This window comes from Acromyrmex echinatior, chromosome 7 (assembly GCF_024713525.1).
Source record: "Acromyrmex echinatior isolate Ae372 chromosome 7, ASM2471352v2, whole genome shotgun sequence".
Lineage (NCBI taxonomy): Eukaryota > Metazoa > Arthropoda > Insecta > Hymenoptera > Formicidae > Acromyrmex > Acromyrmex echinatior.
The window spans coordinates 9,793,012-9,806,357 of NC_141858.1; the positions used below are offsets into that span (position 1 = coordinate 9,793,012).

A 13,346-nucleotide genomic window follows, 5' to 3' on the forward strand; every position below is an offset into this window, starting at 1 on the left:
TTTGTCAAATGCTTGCTACAAATTAATCAAATAATAAAATAACAAGAGCAATTTATTGATTCATCTTGATGAATACAAAACAACCTTTTAATCTTGATAAGTCTTGATTAAGTTTTAGATTAAATTCTTAATAAAGAAGTATCGGTAAAAAGTTTGTTTAAAAGTTTCATCTTAGTTTTTTAATATAACACATAAAATGATTTTAAAAATAATAAAGTACAATAGTTAAAAAGTACAATAGTTAAAAATTAAAGAGCACAAAGTAAACTAGAACTAATGTAAAATGTAAAGTAGGATAATGTAGGCTTACAACTAATGTGATTGGAACTTTATAAATCCTTCTAAGATTGACACTGATTTCTAAGAATAATCCTATTACTTACCCCATCCGAAAATGACGTAGTATACAATGCTGGAGTTGGCATCAGTGAAGAGCGCTAGAAAGACCAGATTGTGCAAATATATACCCTCCATCAGGATCCAGGAGTAATTTGCTAGGATGAAATATTGCCACAGACTGGTGAATGTCTTGCATTGCCAATTGCCAATTTCCTTTTCATCGAGTAGCCAGTAACCCTCAGTGACTTTGATCACGGCATCTGCCACTCCGAGGCCGGACACGAAAAGCATGTCCTTCAGTAGCGCCATGAATGCTCGCATCACGAACGAGACGAACAGGTGCATGTGCAATATATTCCGAGGGCATCGTAATTTCCTACGTCCGATGGGAGACAAACTTGAACGTGGCAACGCGAATTACGTTTCGATTAGGAAGTGCGAGATTTTATGCGGCGCCATGAGATATAATCCGACTTTGAAATGAAAGCAATCGTATTCAACGAGAAAATCCCGAGAAAATATTATATCAGTATAAATAAATGCTAATTATTGCTATCTTTCAGAGGCAGCTCCGACTCAAACTCTTTACTCTACAATGCGAAATATTGAAAATATAAGGGAAATAAAAGTATGCGATAAAACGTTTTGACAGACGGCTAATAATAATTTTTTTATAAAAAATTATGTTTAAATAAATAAAAAATTCTAAAAGCGAGGCGCCTTATTTTGCAATTATGTGTTGAAATTATATTTACATGAATATACTTACTTGATGGTGGCCAAAATGCAAAACGCAATGATGAGAGTGAACAGCGAGATAGAGTAGCCTAGTTTCGAGATAATCTTCACGACCGGTAGGAATTTCTATAACATGCAATTACTTTCTAAATGGAAATAATCAATTATTAATTTATTCATAAATATAATATAATATAATAAATTAATTAATAAATTAATAAAATAACGCATTCGTGATTGATTATAAAAGTATGGTTTAAAAATAATTTCAAATAGAGTAAATTTCTACGAAACATTGTTATTAATTAAAAATATAAATAATTTTGAAAGTTGACGTTAAATTATTAAGTGCGACTTTTACTTTAATTTGTTGGGTGGTAACTTTAATAAAGCTTTCTAAAACAATATCACCATATTTCTATGAGAAAAAAATTATGAAAGTTTGGAATTGGGTTTAATTTATAATTGTCGTAAATTTTTCTTAATTCTCTACAATGTAAATTTCTACTGCATCCCATATAGAAATTTAATATTAGTGATAAATTAATAATTTATTTTGAGTATTAGAAGCATTGTTAACTATACTTTTAATATTGAAAATAAAATTGGCCAATATTAGTATTAAATTTCTACAAGGGATATATACATTGACGGCATTCCTTGTCTCGTTGTTTCCTTTCATGCTGCAATGCCAACTTTATGATCCTCAAGAAGATCATTTTCTATTATGTTAGTCTGTCGTCGCTTTACGAAAACTTCTCTATGTTCTTATAGTCATTCTATATTCACTCATTAAGTAATGCGTTTTCATCATGTGTGTTCACATTAAATTATGGTAAAATTTGTATTAAATTTATATTAAAGCTGTCAATTTGCTCCAAGTGAATTAATTATTGAATCCTTTGAATTATGGAGTAATTTTAGTAAACGTCTCTAAAATTTGGACTGGAAATTATTCGACTGGAAGTTATTTTCTATTTTATTATCAAACACTGATCGTTATAAATTAAAAAGATGTTAAAAAGGCAGATAGGTGACTATTAAAGAAATAGGATTCATTATAATGTTTTCATAGTTGGCATCTCAATGATAACGTTACACGGTATATGTAAATATTTGATCTTAAAAATTAAGCACAAAGGTCTTGGTAGAAAATTCTTTTCACTACTTTCTGTCCAATCTCTTCGATAACATCATTACGATGTAATGGCTCATTTGCTCTCCCGCTCGGTTCATTATCGTCCAAGACTAGAAATTAACTCCGCAGCAACGTCTCGGAGTTCTCATGAACAGTGCAAAACGTCACAACGCATTCCCCTCCCGTTGGATAGAATGTCGTTTATAGCTCTCATTTCCTCGTGAGTAGAGCAACTGACGTCATGTCGCCGTGTGATTCCAATCGATCTTTTCATCTCCGCTATTTTCCGCATGGCGATGTCGCCGAAACTCGGCGGAAGGTTTTATTGTTCCAAATTTATTTATCCTCGTCTATATTTTTATCGCGACGAATAATTTAGTGTTAGTGTCCTTTATTTCTTTACCTTAATAAGAGTAGCGTTGTTTGTTTCTACATTCGACATGTTCATCAGGACGGTGACCAGCGGTTCTCGATAGCACTGGCTAAAGTTGGTCCAGACGCTGTCGGTTTTGACGTTCCAGTACCATTCGCCGTTCGACATGCATTGCTTCGAAGCGAATGCCTGAAAGACGCACTGCCTTTTGTCTATGCACTCTTCCATCGATTCGATGATAATTATTTCTTAAAAAAAGTATTTGATACTCGCGTAATTTTCTTTAAAAAAATAATCGAAATATATCACCTTTTTCTTTTTCTATCTATGAGACAGCACATTGACAGAGAAAAAAAAATTTTACATGGAAATATTGATTTTGCTGAAGTATTTAAAAATTTAGCTATAGATACAGATATAAAAATAATTTTGTTGGGCCATTAAAATAATTTTATAGAAATGAGCAATGCTGCAAAATGTTTTAATAGTCTAGTAACCAATTTTAACGTCCTGCATTTATTATTATTAATTATTTTGATATTCCAGCAAAATTATTTTTAGATTTGTTCTAGCTAAAATTTTAGACATTTCAACATAACCGTTCTTTCCGTGTGACGATTATAAGTTGACAACTCTAAAATTTAAATACCTACAACTAATTTTATAATAAGAATTAAAGTAGTATTACTGAGTACCATATTTTTTAATATTATATTTTTATAGTACTCAGTACTACTTTTTAAAATTCTTATTACTTTGTAAAACTAGTTACAATTAAATTTTAGTTGTCAATTTATAGTTGACGCAAACTATTTTTTTTTCTCAATATGGGAAGAGGGGGACAGAAATTTTTAAATTACATTTCAAATCAATTTTGTTTGAGGTAGAATTTTATAATATGTGGATCATCTGCAAAGGTATTCAAACGTGAGCAGGAAAGTCATAAAATGAGATGACTTATCGAAATTCTACTTGAGAAAGAATGGAGTTCGAATTGGTCGAGGAGTCGTTCGGACACGTCGCTGAAGTGTGGAAGACATTTCAATCAATGGATTTAAAGAATAGATTTTATCTCGTCTATTTGCGAAAATCTTACATCAGAAAGCGACATTATTAAATCGGAAAATTAATCTAATTGAGTTTTTCGCGGATCTAAATGAATCTTGATATTAATTCGTTCTGATAGCATTATTCTATTGAATAAAATTTCATCGTTCGAAGCGAGCGCGAAGTAGTTTCCGGAGAATCTATATGGATCAATTCAGCTAAATTTTTAACACGATCTTGATTACATACGAGAGCGTCGAAACCCATGATGTAAGAGGCGCATTGCTGAACGGCCAGTTGTCCAGGTGCCGTCGAGTTCCAACATAGTATCCCGTCCCAAATCTCGGGACACCAGCCTGAAGAGATCGCATCAAAATATTAGTACGAAAATAACGAAGCTATTTGGAGCAGAAAATTATTAGACTGAAAAAAAATTAAATTTTAATAAATATTTGTTTGAATAGTAAATATTTACTAAATGTAAACATATATTTATTTGATACAACAATTATCAATTTAATTTATTCCATTTTTCCATTTTTTATTGAGTACATATTTATTCACTGTAAGTAAATGTTTATTTACAATTAGTACTATTTAAAAAAATACGTATTGAGATTTGGTAAGTTTTTTTCAGTGCATTAATGTATGATAATGCATAATTACATGTATATATATGAATATGCGAGAAAAATATAGTTGGAAACGCTCTGTCTCAACGTTTTTATTTTTTTGAGGCTTATACAATCCTGTTTGTGACAAATTTTTACAAATGTCGAAAAGATATCACGTAGATATTTTCTACAAAATCCTTTATGTATGTGTAGAGCGTTTATAGACCATATTCATAAACGTATATATGAATATTCATGTCAATTCGCATGGATTTCTGGTGGCACGATCCGGTATTAGCTATGGAATGGAAATAATAGATCTGACCTCTCAACGATGAGAGTCGCAATACACAGATCTGATTATACATATATCCCGTTGCATTATTATTAAACATGTTGAGCGTTCAGCTATTGTCATAAGCGGCGACGAGAATAATACGTGAACCGCCGGGCAATCGTGCAGGACATTGTTCGCCGTTCAAAGTCAAGTGCGAAATTCGACGGCGTCCTCCTGAAAACCGATCTTTCAGCATTGACGCAGCTTATAGGAATGGAAGTCCATTAGGTTTTGGAGGTCCGCATTGTATTTAGGAATTGTATTTAGTCGTATCTCTCTTCATACGTTAGGTATTAGGCGTTCACGATTCTGTATGCGAAATATACGAAACAGTATAAGCTTATTTACTTGAAACAATGTATTCTATTACATCGGTATATTCATTATACGTATAAACTGAAAATTATGCCGCCATGCCCAATGTATTTTCCTTGCGTGCTATATATAATAATAGCTTTGTTGAGAGGATGTGAGAGAAAAATATTACAGTTAAATATATTAATATTAATGGAATAGATATACATCAACAAATTATACATTCAAAAAGCGAAAAGGAAAGCACATAAGCTTCTTTGAAAGTACTGTTTTTCGATTGGAGCCAAATATTAGCGTTCGAACTAACAAGGTTTGCACAAGCAGACTCGTCAACTTGAGCATAATTTCGTAAAAGCAGTATAAAGTAGTTTAAAACTTAATAATGATGTGTTTTTTTTATGCCTTCTTTCTAGTATTTGAAAAATGTAACGTAAAATCTTTAAATGAGCATTCTTGCTTTTTCGATATTCGTAATCTTGTATCTTTTTCAAATAAGCTATCAGTGACAAAATTATATTTTAAGTTTAATAACGTTTGGAAAAAATATATCAAAAATTTGTTATCAAATTTTTTATTATTTATGTAAAACTGTTTAATTTGAATTCTAGAAAAATCCAACAAAATTACTTTTGGAAATTTAAATATGACATTTAATAATACTTTTTTATATTTAAAATGCTTGTATATTAAATTTAAAAAAATTTAAATTCCAAATTTAAACTCACATCCTTTCTGCAGCCAAAAAATAAAAAATTTTATAGTAAGCTACAATGAATACTTTATTTATTTTTAATTATATCTTTCTTTATACACAATAATTATTTCTCTTTATGTTAAATAACATGAGATTATACAAAACAATTTCAAAAACATACACTGTAATTAAAACTCTAACTATCACAATATCTCTCCTGATTTAATCGCCATTAGAGAATTTCATTAAAAAAAGCTTTTACATTCTGATGTAGCATTCCATTTTCAAATATTGAACCTTGTAAGTCCTAGATTCATACTTTTTTTATACTCATTACTCATTTTTATATCTTTTAAGAAGTCTGAGACGTGAAGTCCTATTTGCAATGAAAGTGTATTTATTTATTTTAAAATTAACAAGAGAAAAGCTTAGTTAAAATAAATCGGATTTGTCCTTTTTTTACATTCGACGATTTTTTTTGTTTATTGCGGATATCTCATTTAAAATCTGGACACTCCGTAAATTATGTATACAAAAAAACTGAAACGAAACATATTAAAAAACCTATAGAAAAATTCACGAGACTTTCTATAACGTATATTAAAATTAAAAAAAAAGCTTATGGTTCAATGTGTTTAAAAGTTGAACATAATAATAATTATGCATAAATTACGCATAATAGTAAAACCGAATTATTTAAAGTAATGGAATTATGAAAAGTACTTCTAACTCTGTATAATCGTGAACTATTGTATAATTGATATCGTAACATTAAAAGTCTTTATTTTATCAAGCTGTGTTTAAATTTTTTGCTTCTTATAATGATCGCAAAGAATAAAATTTATCAAAGTTCTTTGCTATTATCTTCATTTTAACTTTAATTAATCCCGAGTTAAAGCATTCTTCTCCTTTGAATAGACTGAATTGTGAAATGGATGGCTTTTGAAAGATCTCTAAATGTGTTTAATTATATTCCATCTTAATAACTTAAAGGACTTAATACAACGATTCAAGTTTAATAAAACAGTTTAATCATTAATTTAGCGTGTTAAACAACTTCGTTGTGTAACTTCCTTTTGTAAGGCGGGACAATAAATGAAACTCATGAAACTCTCGCCTGGATTTACAATGCTGCTTGTGTAATTAATGGTGGCACGCTAGCTTTGCGTTTGATTTCAAGTTGCTGAACGGGCTGGCATCGCGATGCGAGATTAATTGCGACGTTAATTGGTCCGCAGACATTCTATGGCTACCGTTTACTCACGCGCGTGTGTACACGCGCAGAAACGCGAAACGTGTTCTACGACACGTGCGAGAGCGCGCGGTTAACATTAGTCCGTGCATCACATGCATCGTGTGCATCATCTTTCAATCTTCCCGTGGCATATCATGCAAGTTTATAACCTGTTGATTTTCAATTGTTTACTGTCGCCAATACCGATTATCGGAGATACTTTCAAAAAGTACCTCAAATTATTTCGCTTTCCTCTGCGCGAAATTATTTCGTGCAGAAGCAAGAATTAGAAATCGAATTATCTCTGAATTCTTTCTCGTTATACGTGATAAAAGTAGAAAAATAAAAGATCTCTAAATTTCGGAGCCGTCATTACATCATGTAATAAGAGTATTCAAATGATGTCAATATAATGCGAATAATAATAATATTTAAACTCACAAAGTCCGTAAGAAAAAAATATATACATATTATTATTAAGTAGCGCTTCTAAATAGTGAAGAAATTAGTGTAATTATTTACGATTCTATTACAAATGATCCATAATTTATGATTGGCCACCTCTTTACCCTCGCACTTCCAATATAATTAAATGGCCCGTATTTTGCTTATTGTATTTATTCAATGACTAATACAACAACATTAATTAAAACGGACGATATATAACAACAATTGTAATTTTCACGCAGACACAAGTAGAACAGACACGTAAATAGAAGCATTTATGTATGAAAGATGTATGATATGAAGCAGTCGGCGAGTGGGATTCGCAGCAGGTGTTGATTCAAAATCGTTCGAGCATGTGTTAAGTCTTACTACTAGACGCGCTCTTTTATAATGGAAATCATACCGCATATTGCAATCATTCTCGTTTGAAATATCAATAGCATTTGACTCTCGCGACGATATTTCTCGTGCGTTTCGTTTCTTGGAAATATTATTTTATTCTGCTCACCTGGCTCCAATATATTTCCAAGATCGCAACGCTTGGCTTCCGATTCCAATCTGTCGTCCATCAACTTCATTCGGTCGATGACATCATTCCTCTGAAACGGATTCGATGTAAATATAGATTAATATACGTGTACATACAATAGAATAACTCCGATAATTCTATGTTACGCGAGAATTTACGCCGCAGAAATAAAAAAAAAATAGAAGAAGCGAAGGTAATTGCAACCACTCTGTTACATTTATGTTATTAATAGTGTATATTAATGTAGTGTATATTGTTTTGGAATTTAAGTTTTTTATACGTTAATATTAATGAAATCGTTGTGAGTTGAATTGATTTGTTAATGCGATAAGTAGTGCAACCACATATTACAATTTACGTAAAATGTATTTATTGTAGGGACTGTAAACGGTTTAGCAATTATTTCGTGACATAAATGTAGAGGGAAAACAGTAAAAATGAAATAAATATAACAAAATACAAGTGCTTAGGTCTGCTTGCTTTTCCATAAATCTAATTGTAAATCATATCCCTTAAATTTTCAATATGGTATCTCGTTCGGGAAAACAATACATTTTGAAAAAGTCGATTCTAATAAATTATGAAGGACCGTATATCATATTTAAAACGATAACATGTATGTATGGGACTATCTACGTGACAGAATTATCGACACAAGTATGAAATTATAGCTAAAGGGGATAGAGTTAAAGTAATGTTATAATTAAAGCAAGGTTATAGCAATTTCAGTTCAATCCAAAGATTTTCTTATTTATTTGCACAATACATATTGTGCGTTAATTTCACTCGATTATATTTTCATATCCATCTGTTTAACTGAAGAGGATATAAATATATTTTCTCGGCATTTTTATCTCGGCTAATATATACATACATAAAACACTTATAATATATAACTATCATTAATTTTTTTATATAACGTTTATGAAACGTTTTCTAACTCTTTTTTTTTTGATACATTTTAGGTACAAAACTCGTTAAATAAAGTCAAGTTAAATAAAACAATTTTGTTTTAAATCGAGATACAGTCGCACAAATATTTCGAGTCTCCGTATTTAATTTGCCTATCGGTGCATATTGAATCGGCATATTGAAATGTGAAAACGCACTGGGAATGTGAAAATGTACGAGACACGCTAACTCACGTCAGTTTCCACGCGTAAGCGAAAAGCGAAAAGCTCACTCTGAACGAACACCTTTGTGATTTTTAACTCGGTAAAGCCGATATCTTCTGCCGTGCTCGTTTTAATAGCTTTTTTTTTCTCTTTTGTTGCTCCCGTTACAGAATTTGAGAAATTCCACGATTCGTTTTCTCATAACGAGGAAGAAAAATATATGCCAAAACTAAAGGCTTATCAAATAATATTCTTCTCCTTTTTTTTTTTGAAACATATATTCAAAAGTATTTATCGCCGTTTCGCGTAAATTTTTATTTCGGCATAGGTTTCGTTGTTAGATTTATGAAAAAAATCACTTTCCTATCGTTTTTCATTTTATACTTTTTTGCAGGATTATACTTTTTTGCAAAATTAATTAGCATTAATTAAATTTTTTCTCCTATCATAGCCCTATAAGCAATTTTTAAAAAGAGGCAAAGCATTAATTAAATTGCGGCAAATTTAAGTAAAAAAGAATTGATGGAACTTTCCCTTATAGGATGAAACTTTATTACCTCTTGTGCTTTCCTCTTCTACTTCCTTTATTTTTAAGAAGAATATGTATACTTATATTTTGAGATTAAATTAAAAAAAATTTAGTATGTGCAATTAGAAAATAATTGGTCGCACTTAGCAGAATTTTATTTTGCAACTGTTGGAAGTTTTTTTTTTCACTGATTGGATTACATCGATCAGCGAAGCAAGCTTTTAACCATTCAGTTGCAAAATAAATATACTGCTGAACGCGATTGATATAAAATTTGGAACAAATTTTGAAAATATTAATTATTTTTACTTTAATTCTTTAATGATTTATATAACATTTTGAAATAAAATAAATATACGTATTGTCCGTATGTTCTATCATGCTATGATATTTTTAAGTTTTTTTTCAGTTCTTTCTGAATTATAATTGATCACGATATAAATTTAAACTAAACATACATAAATCTAAACTAAATGGACTAATTATGTTATGAATTATAAATTATTGTTAGAAATTATATGTCTGTTAAACAGTAATAAATTAAAAACTATTTTTTGATTAAAATTAGAAAATATCAGCATTGTATAAAAAAGCTATTAAAAAAAAGTTATGTTATTAACAATTTATTGATTTAAAGAATATTGTGTGTTATATAAATATTTCTCTTTCACATTGAATTTAGTTTAAATACAAAAAGGACTATGATTTTTCGGATAATATCTAACAAATTATTTTTCAATAATCATTTAAATAAAATTATTTAAAATTATATTACAATAATTTACATATTATACATTATTTCAGCGTGTTTTATATTTTTGTAAGTTACCACTAAATTATTTTATACATTATTCTACTGTTTCAATAAAATATCAGAGACATTGATATAAATACACAAAGTCCTTTTCTATTTTACATTTATGATGCCTCCATTCTACTTTCTTTTATCATATTATTTATTTTATATGTTTCTTTTCGTCGTCTTGCCGTCTCCTCGACAATTCTGTCTGACGACATTTCAGATTGTACTACTAAGGTAGACATTTATATTCAGGAATCCTTATTACATTAATAACTTTTTTATAAATTGATTTTTTAAGATAAAATAAAGTTAAGAATTACTGCCAGCAATCAATAATCGAATCTGTTTGCCCAATATAAATATTGGTTAATAAAGCTATGAAAATTAATATGCAAAACGACAATCGTTACATACATAAATTATAACCACTAAATTGCATAACATTTTCTGTGAATATAACATTTGCGAATAATTTATACATTATAATATCAACTTATTTGAGATCAAACTTATTAATATTATTATTATTCTCAATTGCAATAAAGCATAATAAGCTTGTTTAAACAAAAGTTGGCGTCAGTATGTTATATAGTTAATATTACAAATATATTGTATTTATACAGGTTGATATTACGAACGTCCACAAACGTCCACCGTCCACGTCGTTCTGAGCAACTTTATGTGGTTTTCCATAAAAAAAAAAAATGGAAAGTGATAAAACACGTAAAAGCGATTTATAGCTATTTACGGTTATTTCTTTCAAGCGCATAACTTGCAGAAATCCATCCGGAAGCCTTCCAAATGGTTTCATAGTTCGCTGCACATTCCTTCTTTTACCGTCTTACCCATTACGATGGCGAGACGCTAAAATTGTTTATTTTTCCTCCGACTTTCTCTTATGTACCGCATGTTGACTGTCGTACACAGGTCTCATAAAATGCGCGCGCGATTATTCTGGGTCTTAATAAACATCTTGAAACGCGCTGAAAATCTATAGCGTATCCTCCTTTTTCTTCTCATTGCGTTTCTGATATCGAGCGAATTTATTCTTTACGATAATCGGGGGTGATGATACAAGTGCCAACTTTCGTAAAAGTTTCACAAAACTTTATCATCCAAGGGTATCGATATATAATTAATAAGTTTTCTTTGTAATTAATAAGTTTTCCTCTATTTATTAGAGAAAAATTTTATTAATACTTACTCTTATATGTGCATGCATGTCTGCTATCAATTTTTTCTTGAGTTTCTTATAATATCAAAATTTTTACAAAATTTAGTGTTCTAAAGTTTCCTTGAAAAATATTCATTTTACAAAATTGTATCTTAAGTCTCATTTCTCTTCTATTCTTATATATGTTGTTATTATAAAGAATTAAATTTCTTCATTTATTACCATTCGATGTGTCATTTTAAAGAAAATGTTCAATCGAAGACATTTCGAAGTACGACGTTGTTCCGGAAAAGATGAACTCCTACTGTTCTCGCATATAACTTACAAGTGGGTGGAAATGGATCCTCATATATCTTTCCGTAATACATATGACATAAACGAGAGTCCATATATTGACAAGTGTATGTAGTACTCCGGTTAGTAAATGAATGATCATTCAAGGGAAGGTTAACCATCCTATTGGACCTAGATTTCGCTTGAGCTCGAACTTGAGCTTTTCTTGCTGAGAGAACACTTGTCAGCGCAAAGTCGAGAACGTTTAGAACACGGCAGCCATCTACAACGATGATTGCTGATACTTGGTGGCAAATCCCTCGTAAGTAAAATATCGTTCCTCCGACGTTCAATTTAGCTCAAATATCAGCTTTATATAATCCGCATATATATGTAGTAGGTTTATTATTAAAATTCAATAAATTTTATATATATATATAAAACTTATTGGATATATATATATATATATATACATATATATAGATATATAGATAAGAATTATTGAAATTTTAACTAAAGATACGAGAATATTCTTGGAAAAGCATGAGAATATTCTCGAAATGTTTTTCGAGGGCTTGTTTTAACAAACTCGTGGTACAAAATATTTTCGCAATATTGCACAAAAATTTTTATATCGTGTCACAGCAATTTTCTCAGTGTAGCATAAAGCAATATCTTGTATGAAGCACAACACATATATCGCGCTGCACATCGCATACATAACGTCGCGTTTGCCTCTAAGTCTTTTAAAATAGCACAAATATAGTTATTTTATCTACTTATTATAACGTTCATTTCAACTTATTTATAAACTAATTACAAAATTAAACTATTAAAAAAATAAAGACAAAATGAGAAATTTTAGTGACATCTTTCTCTGAACAAAAGTTTTTTGAAAAGAGAGAAAAGGAAAGAAGAGAAAGAGAGAGAGAGGGGGGAGGAGAGGGAGAGCGTATATATGTGCGAGTATATGTGTATGAGACAGTGAGAGAATAAGAGAGAAGAAGAGAGAAAGATATTGATTATTGTATCTATGTATTAAAATAGGGTTGTCACAAATTTCTCATTCTAAAATTCTATAATTTTTCCTTGATTTCCAAGCAAAATTTCATAATTTTTCTTGATGCTTTCAATAATATTAAAAAATTTTTTGTATTTTAGTCTTAATGTGAAAACTATTAAATATACTTTGTTGAAAGAACAATTTAACACGAGAATGTAAATTACTATTCATATTGCTGACACTGCTTGCATTTAATTGTTGAGTTGGCAGTACTTCAAAATTGCGTAGGTGTGATGTATTCATATTAAACTTCGTTAAAGCCAAAAATTTCATTCTTCAGAAAATTTGGCAAAATTCCTGGACTTTTCCCTGACTGTTCTCAATTTTCATGACATTTCTAGTTTTGAGACAATCTTATAAAGTTGGAAATAGTGGATCGCTCGGTAACTCCAAATCCTTCCATCAATGCATTTTCCACGTTGGAATACTTGGAATGTGTGCTGATAGCAGTCCGAAACGAAATCAGCGCACGGTTCTCCTAGAGAGAAGTTTTGCTATTGCAAAGTGTCAGAGCAAATTTTGTTGTTACGAAATCGACGAATCTTTGCTACAAAGTTACACTTTGACCTCGCTGAAAATCGTTGA

General features: G+C 30.2%; 1 protein-coding gene across 5 annotated transcripts in view; it reads right to left on the bottom strand.

Annotated features, from left to right (window-relative positions):
* The window catches only part of LOC105154472 (secretin receptor), a 56,407-nt gene that overhangs the window by 7,521 nt on the left and 35,540 nt on the right, over window positions 1–13,346 (bottom strand). For 4 of the 5 annotated variants that reach the window (XM_011070023.2, XM_011070024.2, XM_087407704.1 and 1 more), the window contains 5 exons: window positions 7,785–7,875; window positions 3,885–3,991; window positions 2,619–2,777; window positions 1,109–1,203; window positions 384–736 (listed from right to left, as the gene is read on the bottom strand). In XM_011070023.2, coding sequence (XP_011068325.1) covers window positions 384–736; window positions 1,109–1,203; window positions 2,619–2,777; window positions 3,885–3,991; window positions 7,785–7,875 — 805 coding nt within the window. The remainder of the gene's footprint in view (window positions 1–383; window positions 737–1,108; window positions 1,204–2,618; window positions 2,778–3,884; window positions 3,992–7,784; window positions 7,876–13,346) is intronic. The other variant, XM_087407705.1, reaches the window with a different exon arrangement.